Here is a 21357-nt window from a genome sequence, read left to right as displayed (position 1 = left end):
GAAAAAAAAAAAAAAAAAATTAAGCCTGGTTTCTAAATTGCCAACATTGGCTTGGCATGGTGGCTCAGTCCTGTAATCCCAGCATTTTACGAGGCCAATGTGGGAGGATCACTTAAGACCAGGAGTTTGAGACCATCCTGAGCAACACGGTGAGATCCTCCTCTCTAAAAAAAAAATTGCCAACATTAAAATGTGGGGGCATGTCCCATAAAAAGCATGAGCTTCTCTAAGAAATAGTCAAGATCTTGGCCACACTGGGCCCACGTTCCAGTGTGACAACAGCCAGACGAGGTCTGGCCACCTTTAGATGGGGCACATGCCCATGGTTTGCTTCAGCCCTCAACTGTGCAACCTGCCTGGGCCTTGTGGGCATCTGGGTTAGCAAGTGTGCCTTGTGGACCAGCCTGCAGCAGGGTGGAAGCTGGTCAGACTCCAGGGCCTGGTATGAGGAGTCAAAATTGCACTCTACCCCTAAACCAGCAAGTGAACCAGCTTGCAAGCTGTGCCCACCTCTGTACAGTATGTGAGTGGTTAGTGCCCCCAGCCCCAATGGGAGAATGCCAAGAGGGGCTTCCTGTTGACCAACGTAGCATCACGCCTTTCCTAGTTGTATAACTGGGGCCTCAGTTTCCTCATCTGCAAAATGGGGGTATCATAGCAGCCAGCTCAGAAGGTCATTGTGAAGAATATACATGCATATGCATAAAACTGCGTGGCAGTAAGGACTCGATAACTAAATACAAAGATTAACCAAGCTTAGTGGCGGGCACTTGCAGTCCTAGCTACTTGAGAGGCTGAGGCACGAGAATTGCTTAAACCCATGAGGCGGAAGCTGTAGTGAGCCATTGCGCCGCTGCATTCCAGCCTGGGTGGGCAGAATGAGACTATTAAAAAAAAATGCCGGGTGCAGTGGCTCACGCCTGTAATCCCAATACTTTGGGAGGCCAAGGGGGGAGTGGATCATGAGGTCAGGAGTTCGAGACCAGCCTGACCAACATGGTGAAACCTCATCTCTACTAAAAATACAAAAATTAGCCAAGCGTGGTGGTGCACCTATAATCCCAGCTACTCAGGAGGTTGATGCAGGAGAATCGCTTGAACCCGGGAGGCAGAGGTTGTAGTGAGCCGAGATCGCGCCACTGCACTCTAGCCTGGGCGACAGAGCGAGACTCCACCTCAAAGGAAAAAAAGAAAAAACTCGGTAACTATTAGTTATTGTTATTGTAAGTAGGGAGTAGGTTCTTCCAGTCCATGATAGTGAGTCTCTGTGCATTAGACTACAGGAGGGGATTTTGTGACCTGTAATGTCAAGAGAGTCCCTGAAGTGGCACTAAACATTACTCACCCATGAGCCCAGCCATGTGCCTGTCCCAAGACAGCCCTTTTCCCTTTGTCTGGAAATCTTCCAGTTGCCGCAGTTTTTCCGTATATCCTTGCAGGGAGAGTTGAACAGTTACCCCCGTCTCGGTTAGGATAACTAATGGCTCCAAGCCCAGCAGGACGGCCCACTGGGATGCCTGGGCACCCCATCATGGAGTGGTGGCGGTGGGAGGTGGCAGGTCAGGGCCCAGTCCCCCATCAGCCCTGGAGCTCCTGAGCCAGCCCATTGCATGTGACATTTCAGGTGGATGGATGGCCTATCCTCAGAGCTGGTGAGGAAAATGGGAGTCAGCAGCCAGATGGCCTGGTTTCAACTCTGGCTCAACCTCTTAGAGCTGTGTGACCTTGGGCAAATGCCTAAACTACGCAGTGCCTCAGTTTCCCAGCCATAAAGTGGAGATGGTAGTAATGGCATCTTGCTAACAAGGTGGTTGTAAAGATTCAAATTAAAACCAAAGACTAGCCTTTCAGACCCTCAGTTCATTCACAGCTCTTGAGAAGTTCGGAGGTCAGAAACCCCTAGGGTGTGGCCCCCTGTGGGACCAGGCTGGCAGGAGTGGAGTCTGGCACCATGCAAGCCACCTGAGAACCCGAGGGAGCAGGTGCCTGTGGGCTTCAGGGACTGAAGCATGTTCTGGGTCATCAGCTTTGGTGTTGACAGGGTGTCTGCCGCTACTGCCCTAGAGTGAAGCAGGCAGCAACAGCGCAGCAAAATGTGAAATTCTGCACTGGGGGCTGCAGGACAGTGGAAGGGCTAGAGAGCAATGAGAAGGCCAGGACAGTCCCCAGGAGGAGACAGGTTTGGATCGGAGCGCAGAGGAGAGTGGAGAGCCCAGCTGGGGGCCACTGGGCAACTGTTCATCAGCTACTAAGTATTTACTGAGTACCTACTGTCTGCTCAGTGCTATAAACATTTATTGAGTACCTACTGTGTGCACAGAGCTTGGACAGAGGAAACACAGGAGGCCATGAGGGCACAAGTAGTGGGGTCCGGGAAGGCTTCCTGGAGGAGGGGGCATCCCAACTGATGCCTGAAAGATGACAAGAGTTAGAAAGGAGAAGTAGGCTGGGTGTGATGGCTCACACCTGTAATCCCAGCACTTTGGGAGGCCAAGGCGGGCTTATCACGAGGTCAGGAGATTGAGATCATCCTGGCTAACATGGTGAAACCCCGTCTCTACTAAAAATACAAAAAATTATCCGGGCGAAGTGGCGGGCGCCTGTAGTCCCAGCTACTCTGGAGGCTGAGGCAGGAGAATGGTGTGAACCCAGGAGGTGGGGCTTGCAGTGAGCTGAGATTGTGCCACTGCACTCCAGCCTGGGCGACAGAGCAAGACTCCGTCTCAAAAAAAACAAAGAAAAAGAAAAAGAGAAGTAGAGGAGGAGTGCAGAAGGAACCATAAGCAAGAGGTGGAACTGGGATAAGAACCAGGGAGGAAGAAGCCCAAAGGAGGCTGGAAGTTGAGGTAGGGCAGCGGGGAGGAAGAGGGAAGGGGCCAAATTGTGAAGCACTTCGGGGCATGGCGGGAAATATGCCTTTCTCATGAGGGCACTGGGGAGCCATGGAGGGTGTGAGGCAAGGGGTTGCTGTGGTCAATCTAGCACTATGAGGCGGTTAGGAGGTCCCATCTGCCTGGGGAGAAGGCAGGCCAGAGGACGGAGGCCAGGTCCTGAGCCTCAGGCCTCCGTGCCCTCCTCCCTCCTAGTTTAGCTCCTCCTACTGAGCAGGCAGCCCCACATCCCACCACCTCCTGGAAAATGCACAAAACCAAGCCCTCCCTAGCTGAGTGGCCATTGATGTGGTCATTCTGAAGCCCTACCTCCCCATAGCCAAGGTTCCAAGTTGTGCTACTATGGAAACCAGGCTGTCTTTGCAGGTACCCGGGACACTGAATGCACTCCCAATCCCAAGAGCAGGGACCTGGGGCAGGGAACATCACCCAGATAGGCCAGCCAGGTGACCTTAACAATGGTGACTCCTCACTCCAGGTCTGTTTCCCTACCTGCACACAATGAGAGGAAGAAACATTTGAGCTCTTTGCTGATGTGTGACCTTCTCAAGCCCCCTAGGGAATAGCTGTGAAAGTACAGGCTTTGAACTTAGCCTGGCCTGGCTTTGAATCTCCACTATCAGGTAATTCTAGAGCCCTTCCATGAAACTCAGTTTCCTTAACTGGAAAATGGATTTGATCATCATAGCATCACTTTTACTAGTTGTCTATTACTGCATAACAAACTATACCAAGATTGAGTGGCTTAAAACAGTAAGCATTTATCTCTCTTAATCTCCATGAGTTGGGAATTTGGGGATTGTGTAACTGGATGATTCTGGCTGGTAGGTCTTGCAGGAGGTTACAGTTACGCCATCACCCAGGGCTGCAGTCATCTGAAGGCTGTTCTGGGACTGGAGGATCCGCTTCCAAGATGGCTCACTCCCATGGCCTGCAAGTTGGTGCTGGTTGTGCGCTTCAGTTCTCCAGGTAGGCCTCTCCACAGGGCTGCTTGAGCATCCTCACAACATGGTGGCTGACTTCCCCCAGAATAGCCACAGCAGAGATTGTAGTGTCTTCTGTGACCTAGATTTGGAAGCCCCATTGTTGCATCCAGTGTAATCTATTGGCCACATGGGCCCACCATAACTCAGTGTGGGAAAGAACCATACCAGGATGTGGATACCAGGAAGCAGGGTCACCTGGGGCCCATCTTAGAGGCTGCCACCACACTACCTTATCATTTCTTCAGCTGTGGCCCTAGAATCCCTTGCAGCCTACTCAAAATGCAGTTTCCTGGGCCCTGCCCAAATCTGCATTTTTAAGAAGCACTCCAGGTGATTTGGACACAAACTAAAGGTTAAGCCCCACTGACTGTCATAGGTCTCAGAGGGACTTCTCATCCAGTTGGTTTTCTTTGGCCCCCTGGGTGTACCAGCCCCTAGGACAGACACTGGCAAATAGAAGAGAATGACAGAATAGGAGCACAGAACAGATGTTCACTGGGTGTCTTACAGTCTAGAACTGTTGGGTTGAAAGAAATTATAACCCACTTAACTATGCAAATGTTTATTGGGAGGATCCAGGGGAGATCTTGGAAAACCCCAAAACAGGAAGTTCAGCTGGACTTCAACAGGTGTTGCACAGGCTATTGTGCTCTTAGCTCTCTCTAAGGCCTGGCTATTTGTCTTCCTGCCATCATGTCCCAGAAGGGTTATCCAGCCATCAGCTCTTTTTTTTTTTTTTTTTTTTTTTTTTTTTTTGGGGGTTTCTCTCTGTCGCCCAGGCTGGAGTGCAGTGGCCGGATCTCAGCTCACTGCAAGCTCCGCCTCCCAGGTTTACACCATTCTCCTGCCTCAGCCTCCCAAGTAGCTGGGACTACAGGCGCCCGCCACCTCACCTGGCTAGTTTTTTGTATCTTTTAGTAGAGATGGGGTTTCATGTGTTAACCAGGATGGTCTCGATCTCCTGACCTCATGATCCGCCCATCTCGGCCTCCCAAAATGCTGGGATTACAGGCTTGAGCCACTGCACCTGGCCGCCATCAACTCTTAAGTTTAGCACTTATGGCTACTGAACTTAGTTCCCAGGACCCTGATTGGCTCAGCTTGTGTCTGACCAACTCCCATCCGATCACCTGTAGTCAAGAAGGGAAGAATCAGGGAAGCTGAGAGAGGGATGCAGGCAAAGATTGGCTTCTCTGTGCCAGGCCCCAGGGAGGGACAGAAGGGAGGCCCCTTTCTCAGGGAGTTGCAGCCTAGAGGGCCTGGGTGCCCTGCCCTGGGATTTTTCAGCATCACAACTAGAGAAGCAATGACAGCTGCGCCCCTGGACTATGAAGAGAGGGCAGCAACTGCAGCCCCGACACTCAGCTGCTCTCAGTCCCAGGCACAGGGCAACCACAAAGGTAGCTGGCCCCTGTGTCAGGAACAGGAAACCCTCTTGGAAAAAACAATCTATGGGCCCGCCTTTATTATTATTATTATTATTATTATTATTATTATTATTATTATTGTGGTAAAATATACATAATACACATAATGTTTTCTTTTTTCTTTTTTCTTTTTTTTTTTGAGGTGGGGGTCACTCTGTCACCCAGGCTGGAGTGCAGTGGTGTGATCTCAGCTCACTGCAACTTCCACCTCCCGGGCTCAAGCAATCCTCCCACCTCAACCTCCTGAATAGCTGGGACTACAAGCGCACACCACTATGCCTGGCTAATTTTTGTGTTTTTTTTAGAGATGGAGTTTTGCCGTGTTGCCCAGGCTGGTCTCAAGCTCCTGGGCTCAAGCAATCTGCCCACCTCGGCCTCCCAAAGTGCTGAGATTACAGGCATGAGCCATCGTGCCCGGCCATAACTTTGCCATCTTAACCATTTTTGAGTGTACAGTTCAGTGGTATCAAGAACATTCATAACAATGCAGCCATCATCACCCTCCATCTCCAAAACTCTTTTCATCTTGCAAAACTAAACTCTGTACTCATTAATCACTAACTCCCCATTTTGCCTCCCCTGAGCCCCTGCCACCCACTTTTCTACTTTTTGTCTCTGAATTTGGCTACTTTTAGTATGAGGTCGGTGCAAAATCAATTGCGGCTTTTGTCATTAAAAGTAATAGCAAAACTGCAATTACTTTTGCATCAAAATAATACCTCCTATAAGCAGAATTATATAGTATTTGCTGTTTGGTGACTGGCTTATTTCATTTAGCCCAATGTCTTCAGGGTTCATCCATGTTGTAGCATGTGTCAGAATTTCCATCCCTTAAGGTTGAAAAATATTCCATCGCCTGAATAGACCACGGTTTGTTTATCCACTCATCCACTGATGGACACTTGGGATGGACACATGAGTAATGCTGCTATGAACATGGGTGTGCAAATGTCTCTTCTAGACCCTGCTTTAGCCAGGTGTGGTGGCTCATGTCTGTAATCTCAGCACTTTGAGCGGCCAAGGCAGGAGGATTGCTTGGGCCCAGGAGTTCAAGACCAACCTGGCCAACACAGCAAGACCCCCATCTCTAAGATAAAAAAGTTAGTCAGGTGTGCTGGCATGCACCTGTGGTTCCAGCTACTTGGAAGGGCGAAGTGAGAAGATTGCTTGGACCAGGGTGATTGAGGCTGCAGTGAGCCTAAATGGTGTCACCACTGCACTCCAGCCTAGGCAACAGGGTAAGACACTGTCTCTATAAGAAAAAAAAAAAAAAAAACAGCTGGGCATAGTGGCTCAAGCCTGAAATCCCAGCACTTTGGGAGGCCGAGGCAGGCAGACCACCTGAGGTCAGGAGTTCGAGACCAGCCTCCCCATCTCTACTAAAAATACAAAAATTAGCCGGGCATGGTGACGGGGGTGTAATCCCAGCTACTCGGGAGGCTGAGGCAGGAGAATTGCTTGAACCCAGGAGGCAGAGGTTGCAGTAAGCCGAGATCGTGCCACTGCACTCCAGCTCAGGTGACAGACCGAAATTCCATCTCAAAAAGACAAAAAACAAAAGACTCTGCTTTCAATTCTTTCGGATATACAGCAAGCAGTGAATTGCTGCATCATATGATAATTCTATTTGTAACTATTTGAGGAACCACCACACTTTTTTCCACAGTGGCTGCATCATATTACATTCCCACCAACAGTGCACAAGGGTTGTGCAATTTCTCCACATTCTGGCCAACACTTGTTATTTTCTGTATTGACTGTAGCCATCCTAATTTGACTTGTGTTTTGCTACTGATTACTGATGGTGAGCATCTTTTCATGTACTTATTGCTTATTGGCCATTTATATATCTTCTTTGGAGAAATGTCTACTCAAGTCTTTTGCCTTTTTTTTTTTTTTTTTTTTTGGAGACAGAGTCTTGCTCTACCCCCAGGCTGGAGTGCGATGGCACGATCTCGGCTCACTGCAACCTCCCCCTCCCGGGTTCAAGCAATTCTCATGCCTCAGTCTTCTGAGTAGCTGGGATTACAGGTACCAGCCACCACACCCGGCTAATTTTGTATCTTGAGTAGAGACAGGGTTTCACCATGTTGGCCAGGCTGGTCTCAAACACCTGACCTCAGGTGATCCTCCCACCTCGGCCTCCCAAAGTGCTGGGATTACAGGCGTGAGCCACCATGCCCAGACTGTTTGTTTTGTTTTGTTTTTTGAGACGGAGTCTCGCTCTGTCACCCAGGCTGGAGTGCAGTGGTGCCATCTTGGCTCACTGCAACCTCCCACCTCCTGGGTTCCAGCAATTCTCCTGCCTCAGCCTCCCGAGTAGTTGGGACTACAGGGACCCACCACCACGCCTGGGTAATTTTTGTATTTTTAGTGGAGACAGGGTTTTACCATGTCGGCCTGGCTGGTCTCAAACCTCTGGCCTCAGGTGATCTGCCCGCCGCGGTCTCCTAAAGTGCTAGGATTACAGGCATGAACAACCTCGCCTGGCCTTTTGCCCAATTTTAGATTAGGTTGTTTTTTGTTGTTGTTGAGTTTTAGGATATCTCTATATTCTGCATATCAGATTGCAAATGACTTGCAAATATTTTGCCCACCTTTTTAAAAAGTCTTCATCAGAAAAATGCAAAACCTACAGCTAGGCTTAGACAACTTATTCTTTTACCATCTTGGAAGAGTTTCATGTTGAATGCTGAGATTTTAGAAGTTAGGACAGGTAGCAGGAACTTTTTTTTTTTTTTTTTTTTTGACACGAAGTTTCACTCTTGTTGCTCAGGCTGGACAAACTCCACCTCCCAGGTTCAAGCAATTCTCCTGCCTCAGCCTCCCGAGTAGCTGGGAATACAGGCGTGTACCACATGCCCAGCTAATTTTGTATTTTTAGTGGAGACGGGGTTTCTCCACGTTGGTCAGGCTGGTCTCAAACTCCCTACCTCAGATGATCTGCCGCCTCAGTCTCCACAAAGTGCTGAAATTACAGGTATAAGCCACTGTGCCCGGCCGCAGGAACTTTTTCATAACAAAGTTTGTGCAAGGTGAGTGTGGCGAAGTCATCCGCAGAGGGGTTGGGGGAGCAGAGAGTTGGCACCAGATCTAGCCACATAGCACATAGCAGGGACAAAGCAGCCCCACTTAGGAACATCCGAGAGGCAGGGCCGTAGGGGGACATGATCTTCCTTCAATATTTGTTCACTCTTTAGGAAGGGATAAGAAGCAGTGGCCCCTTTACTCTAACAGGGAATCCCATTCTAGCCCCAACCCGCACCCCACTGAGCCAACAGCAGCCCTGCAGTTGGTTACCCAGAACCACCCTCAAATGTGTGCCAAACTCAGTATAGGGCATTTTCTTTAGAGTGGTCAACTTCATGACTGCAAGATGGATGCCACAGTTCCAGGCATCACAGACATTACTCCCCCTTCTCCATCCCCACAAAGAATAATGAAGAGCTTTTTTTTTTTTTTTTTTGGAACAGAGTCTTGCTCTGTTGCCCAGGCTGGAGTGCAGTGGCATGATCTCGGCTCACTGCAACCTCCCCCTCCTGGGTTCAAGTGATTCTCCTGCCTCAGCCTCCCGAGTAGCTGGGACTATAGGCGCCCACCACCATACCCGGGTAATTTTTGTGCTTTTTAGTAGAGACAGGGTTTCACTACATTGGCTAGGCTGGTCTCAAACTCCTGACCTCGTGATCTGCCTGCCTTGGCCTCCCAAAGTGCTGGGATTACAGGTGTGAGCCACCGCACCTGGCCAATGAAGAGCTCTTTATTGTGTATTTTGGAAGGAAGAAGACTCTTCCAACTCACATCTCATTGGCCAAAATCAGGCCACACGGCCACTCTCTGGCAGCTAAAGTTTAGCTATTCCCTGAGAGCCTATGGCAGCGTAACTGATTGAATTTGACTAAGTATTTAGGGTGGAAGGATGTTTGGCAATCAGCCTAACCTCTCACTGCATTGTCCTGCTTGAGGGCCTCACCTTCTACCCCGAGTGGCTTCTCAGAATATTCCTTCTGACCACATATGGTACCCCCTTAGACTTGTGCCCTGAACACCTCCCCTGGGTCCAGAGGAATCACTGACATAGCAGCAGTTGGATGTCCAGCATTTTGCTGCTGACCCTCCCTCTTGGAGCTGTTTTTCTCTCCCACTATTTCCCCCACTCTTTGCCCCATGCTGTATGGTGGCTGTGGTCACAAATGCCACAGGTAGTGCCCTGACTCAGCTTGTGTGGGGAGCCACTTCCCCAGCCCCCATCTGTCAGCTGTGGTCCCACAAGAGATGGAAAAAATTATTCAGCATGCACTAGATGCTCACAAGGGCCATGATTCCCTGATCTTCATACTTTTCATTTCTTGAACATGAGGACTATAGGTTGCTCACCCTAAGCCACATGTTCCTAAATGTACAGGATTTTTCCAGGCCTGCAAGGGAGACCTGTGACCCAAACTGAGTCCATGTGAAGAGGACCTAGGGCTTAAGTCCATCATGCTAGGCCACCTTGGGCCAGCCCCCTCTGTGAACCCCCCATTAACCCAGTAGACATGCAGTAAGCCGACTTACCCTAAGTAAGTCTCACCCTAAGACTTAGAGAGCGGATACATGGCATGAGCACCACTACCAGGCATGTGGTGCTCATGGCAGATATTACTAATCAATCACAGGCTCTTTCCTTCTGAACTTGCATCGGTGCCAGAGTCCTCTTCACTCCAGCTCCCTCCACAGCCTCCATGAACTTATCAGTGAGAAGCATGCAGTTTCGACTCTTCCATCTGCCATCCTAATCAGGATTGTTAATGTCCCTGCCAACTCTCAGGTCTTCAGCCCAGTTAGCTTTCAAATCCTTGGCTTTTCCCTGCCTTCTCTCCCTTCTGAAAGGAACTTTGGGCTCCATTTTCCCTCGTATTCCTCCTGAAGACTCTATCCTGTCATGGGATTCCAGAGATTTACATCCCTGCTCTGACCCTCTCCAGCTATGTGGCTTTGGCAAGTTTCATAACCTCAATGAGCCTGTTTCCCACATCTGTAAAATGGGACCAGCATCTGCCTTGAGAAGTGAGAATGCGCCTGGCAGGGCACCAGCCATGTGGTATCACACACTAGTCCCTGCCCTTGCACAGCCTGCTCTGGGCTCTGCCAGGGAAATCAATCAAGAATTTTGATGGGGAAAAATATGACACGATCAGCCATTACTTGACAAAATTTTATTTTAGCCCTTGCATCTCCCTCCCAGGCTGCCGGAAAGCTCCCCCGACACCCAACCTGGGAGGCAGCCTGACCCTGCCTTGTGCTTTGGTAGGGGACATCCCCCACCCCTTTCTCCCAGGAGACCAGGGCCAGCGTACCTTGAGAGTCTGTAAACCTACGCCAGGACTGGGGTTAACACCTCACCCCACCAGCTGAGTCTGCCAGGACACGGGGCTCTGGGCAGCTCCGAACCCCTCCCAGGCCCCAGATCCTGTGCCACCCCCACCCACACCACTCAGGACTCTGGAAGGAGGTGAGCGGGGACCGTACCAAGACCCCAGAGGTGCCTGTGGAGGAGAGCAGGGCTTGCTGGGGGGAAGACAATGAAGCAGCCAAGGATCCCTCTCGAGGGATCTGGCTATGCTTCTCCAGCCCAAGCTGCCCCTCTCCTCAGGGGCAGTGACAACTGTTCCCCCAAGCCAAGGCCAGAGTCACAGATCGTGTCCCCTCCCACCAGCAAACAGGAAACTAAAGCAGTGAAAACATCAAGCTTTGTTGCCAGAAAGAAAAAATGCACCCTAAGTATTTAAAATTCAGACTGAGGTCCCAGCCCACCGGGCCAGCCGTGAGCTGAAGAGGCCTTGATTGCAGACACACCCCCCTCCATATTTCCCCAAGCCCAAGGGTCTCCAAAGACAGAAAGAAGGGGTTTTGGGCTGAGTTTGTCACCAAGAGGAAGCGTTTGGGAAAATCAAGGTCAGGGTGGAGGTGTCCTCAGGCGGCCCCTGGTGTGGGGCATTGAGGACTGTAAACATGACCCAGGGTGAGTGCCAGAGGGTATTCCCAGCCCCGAGGTTCTCCCTGGATGAAGAATGGGCACTGTGGTGAGAAGAAAGGGGACCGGCGGTCAGCCCCGAAGCCAGGCAAGACCTGGTCCCCACCGGGAGTATGGGGGTGGGGGCTGAGCTCAGGAGGGGACCTGTTGGAGGGGGCTGCCTGGAGCTGAAGAGGGGCTCTGGAAGTTGCATTCGGTGTGAGGCTGTGTTTTCTCTGCCACTAGGTCAGCACCTGGGCCATCTTAGGTGGTTAGTCAGCTGGTGGCCTCCCCTCCCTGAGGGAACCTGCTAGAAGGTCACCTCGGGCCATGGCTGCCCAGCCCAGAAAGGGAGGTCAGGAGAGCTCCCAAGAGGCCCCAGGCCTGGGGGCCAAGACTGAAGGATGCAGTCAAGGAGTGTCCGGAGAGCCCTGTGAGAGCCACCACGGAGACAAAGACAGGGCCTGCAGCCAGAAAGCCACTACCACCAGGAGCACCACCATGAGGCCTGGCAGGGGACCGGGCAGAGTCCTGCCTCAGCCGGCCCAGGCCAGGAGCCCCAGTGACTAGGCCACCTCACCCTTCCGGTCCTGCACTAACACCTGCACCTGTGTCCCCAGTCGCCACCCTCCAAGCCACTGTCCTGCTCCTGGAGATAGGCAGGCACGGAGCCAGGTCAGCTCCTCTGGGAGGTCCTGGAGCAAGGCCAGGCCCAGGTGTGGCTGCCACGACCGATCCTCTCTCTGTCCAGCCTGAGGGCCCAGTCAGGAACCGCACTAACTGTGCATTTGCTTTTCAGGCCACAGATTGTCCTCAGTCCCAGTGACCCTCTGAGCTGCAGGCTTGGCAAGGCCTGTTGCCAGCAAAGGCCTCTGCTAGGCAGCTCAGGCCAGCCTGGGGCCAAAGTTCTCAGGAAACCTACCCCTCAGGCCCTGGATTCTCCTTAGTGTCGCGTGTGACGTCCTCTCAAGGGTAGGCCTTCTGAATCACATGGTCCTAAAGTCCCATTCAGAATCCAGCACCTTCTCAGAGCCTGCATCCCCCAAAACCAGGCCATTCAGGGACTGGGGGCTAGCTTTGCCCATGATTTCCCTCAGGACCAGCTCCCCCAGTCTCTCCAGGACCCGGCCTGTCCCAGAGGGTGTGGAGCTTGCGTCCCCCTAAAACAGGTGCCCTGGTGGCCTCAGGGCTGGACCCGGCTGCTGAGCCATTGGCCGCGCAGGGCCCGGATCTCCTGGCCATAGCACTCGTGCAGCCGGGCGAAGGGGGCCACGTCCAGGGGCCCGTGGGGTGCCGACGCCCGGCGGCGAGGCGGTGGTGGAGGGGGCTCGGGTCCAGGCCTGAAGGTGGCCTCAGTGCTCCAGACAGCGCAGCCATTTTCCTTGGGCGGGAGGGCGCTGGGCCGGCGGGGCAGGGGCAGGGCTGGGACTGGGGCGGGGGCAGAGGGCAAGAATGGGACTGGGGCCGGAGCAGAGGGCAGGGACGGGGGCAAGGGCAGGGACTGAGGCTGGGGCAGGGCCATACCACCCCCGCCGCGCACAGCCGCCAGCTGCTGCTCCAGCTCACGCACCACCAGCCGCAGGTAGTCGAAGCTGGCACGCGACAGGGCCTTGACCCAACCCTCCATGGCAGCCTGACTCTCAGCGGCCAGCACGTAGGTGCGCGCCCGGGTCCCTGCGAAGCGCACGGCGAAGGCGAACTCTTCAGCGGCCTCCACCAGCTCCACGGTGCAGCCCTCCAGAATGATGACGCCCACAGGCTCGCGGCTGGCCGCATCCTCGAAGTAGAAGAGCATGTTCCCGCGCAGGACGAACCAGCGCCGGTGGTAGGCTGCGTGTCGCCCGCCCTTCTTGTACAGGAAGCCTGCGTTGTCCACTGGGGCGTCGCAGGTGGCGTAGAAGGCCAGGCTGCGCTCGTTCAGCTTCATGGCGGCAATCGCCGGGCCTGGAGGGGAGCCCGGGGCCTGGACCCCATGGAAGGGCTGTTATGCACAAGGCCACTGATGCTAGGTCACCCAGTGCCCCAAGGGGAGCTTGTGGCCACTCTACATCCCCATTTAACAGATGAAGAAAGTGACACTCACAGGATGGAAGCAGGCAGCCCATGTGCCCACAACTCCTAAGGAGCAGAGACAGGACAGGAACCTGGGTCTCACCAGCCTCCCCAGATAGCCTCATAACCTCCTGCCCTCCTGTATCCCTGAAATAATGTTGTGAGTTCCTGCTGCATGCCAGACATTTCAGAGGGATGAACTCACTTGATCTCACAACAGACCTTAGGTCACAGGGACTGGCCTGGCTCTGGTTCAACAGATGAGGAAACAGGCACAGAGAGGTTAACTGCTTCCCCGGTGTCACAAAGCAGGTTGGGCAGGGCTGAAATCCAAACCCAGGCCTCATTTCAGGTGCTGCTGTTTCCATCATCCCAAGAACAAGACCAGCTGGCTTCTGCAGTCCCTGCCAGGTCCCAGCCCTGACTTTGTGGTTCGACTTTGGTTTGTCCGTCCATGAAATAGGGATATGAGCAGAACCAACTTCAGAGAGTTGTAGAGATTGACTTCATTCATGGAATGTTTATTAAGCATCTACTGTGTGCCAGGCACTGTTCCAGGCCTAGGGATAGAGCAAAAACAAGACGGACAGGGTCCCTGCCCTTGTGGTGTTAAAATGCCACTGGCAAGTGAAAGGGAGCAGACAGTTAACAAACAGATAAGACGTCTGCCAGGTAGTCTCATGTCCTATGGAAAATAAGACGGGCCTGGGCGTAGTGGCTCACGCCTGTAATCCCAGCGCTTTGGGAGGCCAAGGCCGATCCTTCTCACCTGAGGTCAGGAGTTCAAGACCAGCCTGGCCAACATGGCAAAACCCCATCTCTACTAAAAATACAAAAAAAAAAAAAAAAAACAAAACCGCCAGGTGTAGTGGTACACACCCATAATCCCAGCTACTTGGGTGACTGAGGCAGAAGAATCGCTTGAACCCAAGAGGCAGAGGTTGCAGTGAGCCGAGATCGCGCCATTGCACTCCAGCCTGGGCGACAGAGCAAGACTCCATCTCAGAAAAAAAAAAAAATAGCCAGGCTTGGTGGGGAGTGCCTATAATCCCAGATACTTAGGAGGCTGAGGCAGGAAAACTGCTTAAACCCAGGAGGCAGAAGTTACAGTAGGCCGAGATTGCACTACTGCACTCCTGCCTGGGGAGAGAGCCAGACTCTGTCTCAAAAAAAAGAAAGAATCTGGGGAAACATGCAAGTCCAGGGCTAGGCTGACTTACAGGAAGGAAGGGCAGGGGGGCATCCCATGCCATTTAGCATAGAGGACTCTAACTCCATGCCGTCAGCCACAGTGACCCCATTCACCTTCCCCCAAGGAGTATACGATGGGGCAATGCTGGCCAGGAAGGACTTATCGGGAGGTGGCATCTGCGTCCCTGGCCTGGCCACCTTCCCTTGGGGTTTTCCACGGCCATTTTGAGAGCCCACCTTATCTACCACTGCAGAGCCTCAGCCTGCATAGGATGGTAGCTACATTTTTCAAGAGGCAAAGCATATAAAGTCCTGGTACGCAGTGGGCACTCAGTGTTCATTCCCCTGCCTGGGTGGCATCTTTCTCAGAGCCTGGTGGAATGAGGTCAGGGTGGTGGCTCTCCTAAGAGCAGCTGACCACAGTGAGGCCCTGTTGGACTACCTGACCTAGGGTGGAAGGGGTTGTCCTTGCCACCTCCTGTCACCCACATAGGCAGTCAGGGAAGGCTTCCTAGAAGAGGGAACATGAGTTGTGACTTAGAAACTGAGAAAATGCCCATCAATGATAGAGTGTATAAAGAAAATGTGGTATATATACACCATGGAAAACTATCCAGCCATAAAAAGGAATGAGATCATGTCCTTTGCAGGGAAATAGATGAAGCTGGAAGCCATCATCCTTAGCAAATTAACACAGGAACAGAAAACCAAATACCGCATGTTCTTACTCATAAGTAGGAGTTGAACAATGAGAACACGTGGACAGGGAGGGGCAGAACACACACTGGGGCCTGTTGGATGATGGGGGTGAGGGGAGGGAACTTAGAGAACAGGTCAATAGGTGCAGCAGGCCACCATGGCACACGTATACCTATGTGACAAACCTGCATGTTCTGCACATGTATCACGGAACTTAAAATAAAAAAAGAAACTGAGGTCAGTCTGTCCTGACCTAGTGGGGGGCAAGGCCAGAGCCCCCAAAGTCTCCAGGTGTTGAATCCCCCCCGCCTCTCAGATACAGCTGTCCCTCTCTAAGCCACAGGGATTCACGCATTCCCCACACCACCACCCATCAACTCCCATGTGGATGCTGGCCCCAGTTCTCACAGGACCCTCCCGCCCCACTCGCCCAGTTCCGCTCCTACCTCTCAGGCCACCACTCGCCTCCCTGCCCTCTGTTCAGCTCCAGCCTCAGCTTGCTCTTCTCTGGATTCAAATGTCAGCTCTGCAGCATCCGGGCTGGGGGACCCCAGGCAGGCTATTAACCTCTCTGGGCCTCCGTTTCTGCATCTGTAAAATGGGATCATAACAGTGCCTAAGTCAGGGCTGTTGTGACAATGATACAGTGACTACACTGACTTTGCGGAGCACAGGGCCAGGCACACAACGCCTGCTGAGCACAGCTGCAGTTCACATTCTTCTTGGCTTTTCCCCAAACGTCCCCGTGTCATACTTCTGATCTCAGCAAATGGCCCTTGGTTTCCCTCTCACCCCCACATCTGATCACATATCAAGTTCAGTTGATCCCCCCCCCCAGCGTCTTCCAAATCAGTTGCCTAATCTGTCCACTGCACCTCCCCATTCTAGGCCCCATCACCATTCACTGGAACGGCTGCTATAGCCTCCACACAAGTCTCCTTGCCCCCTCGTCCGTGTTCCTCAAGGTAAGATCCAAGCCTCCTTCCTAGGCTCTTCTCCGAGCCACACTGAAATCCACTCCCCACAGAAGGATCCTGTGAAAATTAAGTCCAATCACACTCCTCCTCTGCTCTAAACCCTCCCATGGCTCCCTGCTTCTCTCAGCATAAAATTAAATCCTTAGGCAGGGTGCGGTGGCTCACACCTGTAATGCTAGTACTTTGGGAGGCTGAGGCGGGAGGATCGCTTGAGTTAGAGACCAGCCTGGACAATACAGCAAGACCCTACCTCTACAAAAAATAGAAAAAAAATAGCTGGGCATGTTGACACAAGCCTCTAGTCCTAGCTATCTGGGAGGCTAACATGGAAGGACCCCTTGAACTTGGGAGTGATCATGCCACTGCACTCCAGCCTGGGCGACATAGTGAGATCCTGCCTCAAAAAAAAAAAAAAAAAAAACAGTCCAAGCCTCCCATGGCTTCCAAGTTCCCTTTTCCTACCTCTTTCCCCCTTGTTCACTCAGCTCCAGCCATCCTGACCTCCTTTCTGTTCCTTAAATACACCAGACACATCCCCACCTCCAAGACTTCGTCCCGGCTGTCTGCCTGCAGGTCTTCACAAGGCCAGCTCCCCATCCTTTGGTCTCAGCCTAGCTGTCACCTCCTCAGAGAGGAGGTCCCTGGCCACCCTATGCATAAGAGGCCCCCCAGTCCCTCTCCTGTGCCTCCACCTGAAATTATTAATACCTGGGTCATTTTTGTCTGCTCTAGGAAAGCTGGGGCATTTGTGGTCTGAATTCCAGTGCAGGCATGCAGTAGGTGCTCACATAGCTGTTTGATTCATTCTGCAGGTATCTTCTGAAACCTCTCAACGGCCCCAAGACAAGGGGTCTCACCCCACATTCACAGATGTGGAAATGGACAAAGGGAGGTTCAATAAGTTGGCCAGAGGCATACAACTGTGCCCAGAATCACATGCTCCAGGCAAGCCACCCAAATAAAGGAGCCGATCTTGGGGTCTCTCCACCCCATCAAGGCCAAAGGAATAGCAACTTCCCTCCTGCTCAGCAAACCTCCTCCCTGCACTGCCCAGATGGAGGCCAAACTGCTTCAAAGTCACCAGCAGGCACAGGACCCAGCTCTGCCCATGACCCCTGCCTCCACCAGAACAGGGAAGGCAGGAAACTACAGGGGCACAGGCTTCAGCCTTGCCTAAAGCGAAGGCCTGGTCCCTGCCTTATCTCCCCACACTGTTTTCCAAGAAGTTCAGAGTCCATTGTGGGCACTGCTGCTGATTCAACAGCCCAGGGCCAGACAGGAAGCTGGAGGGAGCCTGGCCCTGCTCTGCTCCCAAGGCAAAGTTCCTGCCTCTGCAGGTCCAGGCTGGAGGACCTTGGACAAGTCGTTTCACCTTTCTAAGCCTCAGTTTCCTCGTCTGTTAAAATGGGCTGTGTGGCAAGGGTTCATGAGCTAAAAGAAGGAAAACCCACTGGCAAACTATGGGAAATGGATTGCAAATATTAGCTGCTGTGAGTCGGGGTTTTCTCGGCCTCATCTGTAAAATGGGGATGTTAACTTCCATCCCTCTATGGGCTGAGTGAATTTACTCCTGAAGAGTCATTTTGCAAAATGCTTTCAGGGAAAGAGCTGTCAAAAAGGCAAATAATTCATCCAAGATCTCCAGGGGCACAGCTGGCCCTGGAACCCAGGTCTCTGGGGAGACTGAAGCATGGCATTTTGCCACTCACTTTAATGAAAGCCAGAACCGCAGGTCCTGGAGTTGAATCCAGCTGCCCTCAGTGTCCCCCAGCAGCGGGCGTGGGGAAGAGGGTGTGGCAGGCACAGGCTGAAAAACATGCGTGCCAAGAACACTGAAGACCAGCCTGTCCGTCACCGCACCAGCAGGGACCCCAGGGACGTGCCAGCACCGCCGTCCAGACACAGGCAGCCCCCTTGCCCACGGCAGGGGCTGCTTCTCCAGGTGTGGCCCTGCTGCCGGCTGCTCTCTGTCCCTTTGTGTGTTGTGCGTGGCAGCTCTCTTAAGTTCCTTAAAGGACAGTCAGGGCCCCAGATGGGTGATCAGCGGCAGAATAGGGGGCTTGTCCGCAGTCCCCCACAGCGGCAGATGTCCCTATGGGCTGAGGGCGGGGAGGGTGGTCATCGGCCAAGTTCGCCTCGGCAGCTGGATTAGTGACCACTGGTGCAAAGTCCCAGCAGGGAAGATCCCCACAGCGCGCTCTCCAGGTGGCCGGGGAACCCCGAGGCCCAGGGCGGCCTGACCCGGGTCCCTTGTCCCGGTGCAGGTCTCCCCGCCAGGCCCGCCTTACCTCGCAGCGCAGGCCTAGGGCGGCGACGGGACGGGAGGCGCGACGCTGGGGGGTGGCCCGGCCATGGTCCAGGACTGGCCCGGTTGCGGCAACGGCGGCAGCAGCGCTTTGTCTCCTGGGCGGCCGGGCCGGCGCAGCCGCGGGAGAGCTCAGATCCGACGGAAGGAGGCGGGAGCAACCGGACAGTCCGCGACCCACGGGCGCGCCCCTTTAACCCTTCCCAGCCTGCTCGCGCCGGGACCGCCCCCGCGTTCTTCCCGCCTCCCGACTGGCCGGCCCCGAAGCGGCACGCCCCCGGATTCGCCACGCCCCCGTGAGCCCGCCCTCGAAATCACTCTTAAAGGGTCCGCTCGTGGCTCGCGACTCCCCAGTGCCCTAGCCCAGAAAAGAGGATTCGAGCCCGGGAAGCTCATTGCGATACCAAAGGTAAGGACCGGCCCAGGTCGTGGATTAGCCTGGAAAAAGCATTTGGGGATCCTGGGCGGGCCATTCGCTGAAGTCTTAAGCTTAAGTCCAAACTCCCCCTAGGACAAGGCAGGAGCCAGTAGTTCAAGACCAGCCTGGGCAGCATAGGGAGACCACCATCTCTACAAATAATAAAAGTATTTGCTAAACTTGGGTTGCCAGGTTTAGCAAATTTAACGCCCAGTTATATTAGAAAAATAGCTCTAACTCCTGAAAAATGTGTGATTGGCAGAAAACAGCTGAATCCAGTACATTTCCATACAGCATTGTTCCATACGGACAGGGCGCCTCGCAAGCTTCCCCTGGCTCCAGGTGAAGAAAGTTCTGGAATGGTGCAGACTTGAGTTCGAGTCGCACTAGGCCACTGAACACTGTGTGAGCTTAGAGAAATCATTTCACTTATCTAAGCCTCCGTTTCCTCATCCGGAAAATAAAGACGATCATGATATGTAAAGTGCACAGCACAAAAGAAAGCTCTCAAGAAATAGGAATTGCTTGTTTTTGCCCTGCCCAAAATAACACAGTTCCAGCTCCTTGAACCCTTCCTTACTTCCTGTTCCTGCCGCCTCTTCTCCACCACCCGCCACCTCCCAATCACTATTCAGTCCTGGCCTGAAAGCAGGAAGAACAGGTCAGACCAGGCTCAGCTCTCCATCATTCAGCCTCTCACTAAGCGCCTACTGTGTGCCAGGCACTGTTCCTGAACCAGGTAAGTAGGTGCAGCCAAGAATCAAGACAACACAAATGAGTTCTGGAAGTTATTCATGCTAGGACTGTACGCTAAGGCAATGGGGCAGAAAGCCTGGGAATGCAGTTTTTGTTGTTGTTGCTGCTGTTTTTGTTCGTTTGTTTGTCACGCAGGTTGGAGTGTGCTGTGGCACAATCACAGCTTGTTGTAACCTGAACTCCTGGGTTCAACCAATCCTCCCACCTCAGCCTCCCAAGTAGCTGGGACTACAGGTGTGCGCCACCACACCCAGCTAATTTTTTGTAAATTTTTTGTAGAGATGGAGGGCCTTGCTATCTTACCTAGGCTGGAAGTGCAGCTTTTAGACAAGGTGGTCAGGGAAGGCCTCTCTGAGGAGCAGAGACCTGGAGGAATGAGAGAGGGAGCCATGTACTATCTGGAAGAAGGATGTCCCAAGCAGATGGAACAGCAAGTACAAAAGCCCTGAAATGGGGCCATCCTGGGCATGTTTGAAGAACAACGAGGAGACCAGTAGAGCCAGGTGAGCAAACGGAAGAGTAGTGGGAAAATAGGTCAGGTAGCTGGACGCAGTGGCTCACGCCTGTAATTCCAGCACTTCGTGAGGCCGAGGTGGGTCAATCACTTGAGGTCAGGAGTTCGAGACCAGCCTGGCCAACATGGTGAAACCTGGTATCTACTAAAAATACAAAAAAAAAAAATAGCCAGGCATGGTTGTGTACACCTGTAATCCCAGTTACTTGGGAGGCTGAGATAGGAAAATCACTTGAACCCGGGAGGCAGAGGTTGCATTGAGCCAGGATTGCACCACTGTACTCCAGCCTGGGTGACAAAGCAAGACTCTGTCAAAAAAAGAAAAAAAAAAAAAAAAAAACAATAGATCAGAGATTATTGGCAAAACCAGGTGACCTAGGGGCTTAAGGACCAGAGGAAAGATTTTGCTTTCACTCTAAGAAGAATGGGGAGCCATGAGAAGGTTTTGAGCAGAGGAGGGACATGGTCTGTGTTAGATTTAACATAGTCCCAAACTGCTATGGGAGGATGGACTGCAGGGAATGAGAGTAGAAGCCAGGAGACCAGGGAGGACACTACTGCAGTAGGTCAAGCAAGCGATGGTGGTGGCTTAGAGTGGAGCAGTGGAAGTGGAGAGAAGTGGTTAATTATAGATATATATTTAATGGATATATGTATTAGTCCATTTTCACACTGCTGATAAAGACATACCCGAAACTGGGAACAAAAAGAGGTTTAATTGGACTTTACAGTTCCACATGACTATGGAGGCCTTGGAATCTTGGCAGGAGGTGAAAGACACTTCCTACATGGCGGTGGCAAGAGAAAGTGAGGAAGAAACAAAAGTGGAAACCCCTGATAAACCCTTCATATCTCATGAGACTTATTCACTATAACAAGAATAGCATAGGAAAGACTGGCCCCCATGATTCAATGACCTCCCCCTGGGTCCCACCCACAACACTTGGGAGTTCTGGGAGATACAATTCAAGTTCAGATTTTGGTGGGGATACAGCCAAACCATATCATTTTGCCCCACCCCCTCCAAATCTCATGTCCTCACATTTCTAAACCAATCATGCCTTCCCAACAGTCCCCCAAAGTCTTAACTCATTTCAGGATTAACCCAAAAGTCCACAGTCCAAAGTCTCATCTGAGACAAGGCAA

The 21357-nt window shown here is 52.5% G+C and overlaps 1 protein-coding gene across 1 annotated transcript; it reads right to left on the bottom strand.

Moving 5' to 3' along the window:
- Positions 1-10487: 10487 nt before the first annotated feature.
- On the bottom strand, positions 10488-18716 carry PHETA1 (PH domain containing endocytic trafficking adaptor 1). Its single transcript, XM_017847415.1, has 3 exons — positions 18507-18716; positions 15688-15832; positions 10488-13262 (listed from the first exon to the last, which is right to left on the bottom strand). The coding sequence occupies exon 3, from the start codon at positions 13224-13226 to the stop codon at positions 12483-12485; it is 744 nt and encodes a 247-aa protein (XP_017702904.1). The 5' UTR covers positions 13227-13262; positions 15688-15832; positions 18507-18716; the 3' UTR covers positions 10488-12482.
- Between the last annotated feature and the right edge of the window lie 2641 nt (positions 18717-21357).

This window comes from Rhinopithecus bieti, unplaced genomic scaffold (assembly GCF_001698545.2).
Source record: "Rhinopithecus bieti isolate Rb0 unplaced genomic scaffold, ASM169854v2 scaffold_947, whole genome shotgun sequence".
Classification (NCBI taxonomy): Eukaryota; Metazoa; Chordata; class Mammalia; order Primates; family Cercopithecidae; genus Rhinopithecus; species Rhinopithecus bieti.
The sequence above is the reverse complement of the archived record's forward strand: the minus strand, read 5'-3'. Positions and strand labels throughout refer to the sequence as shown.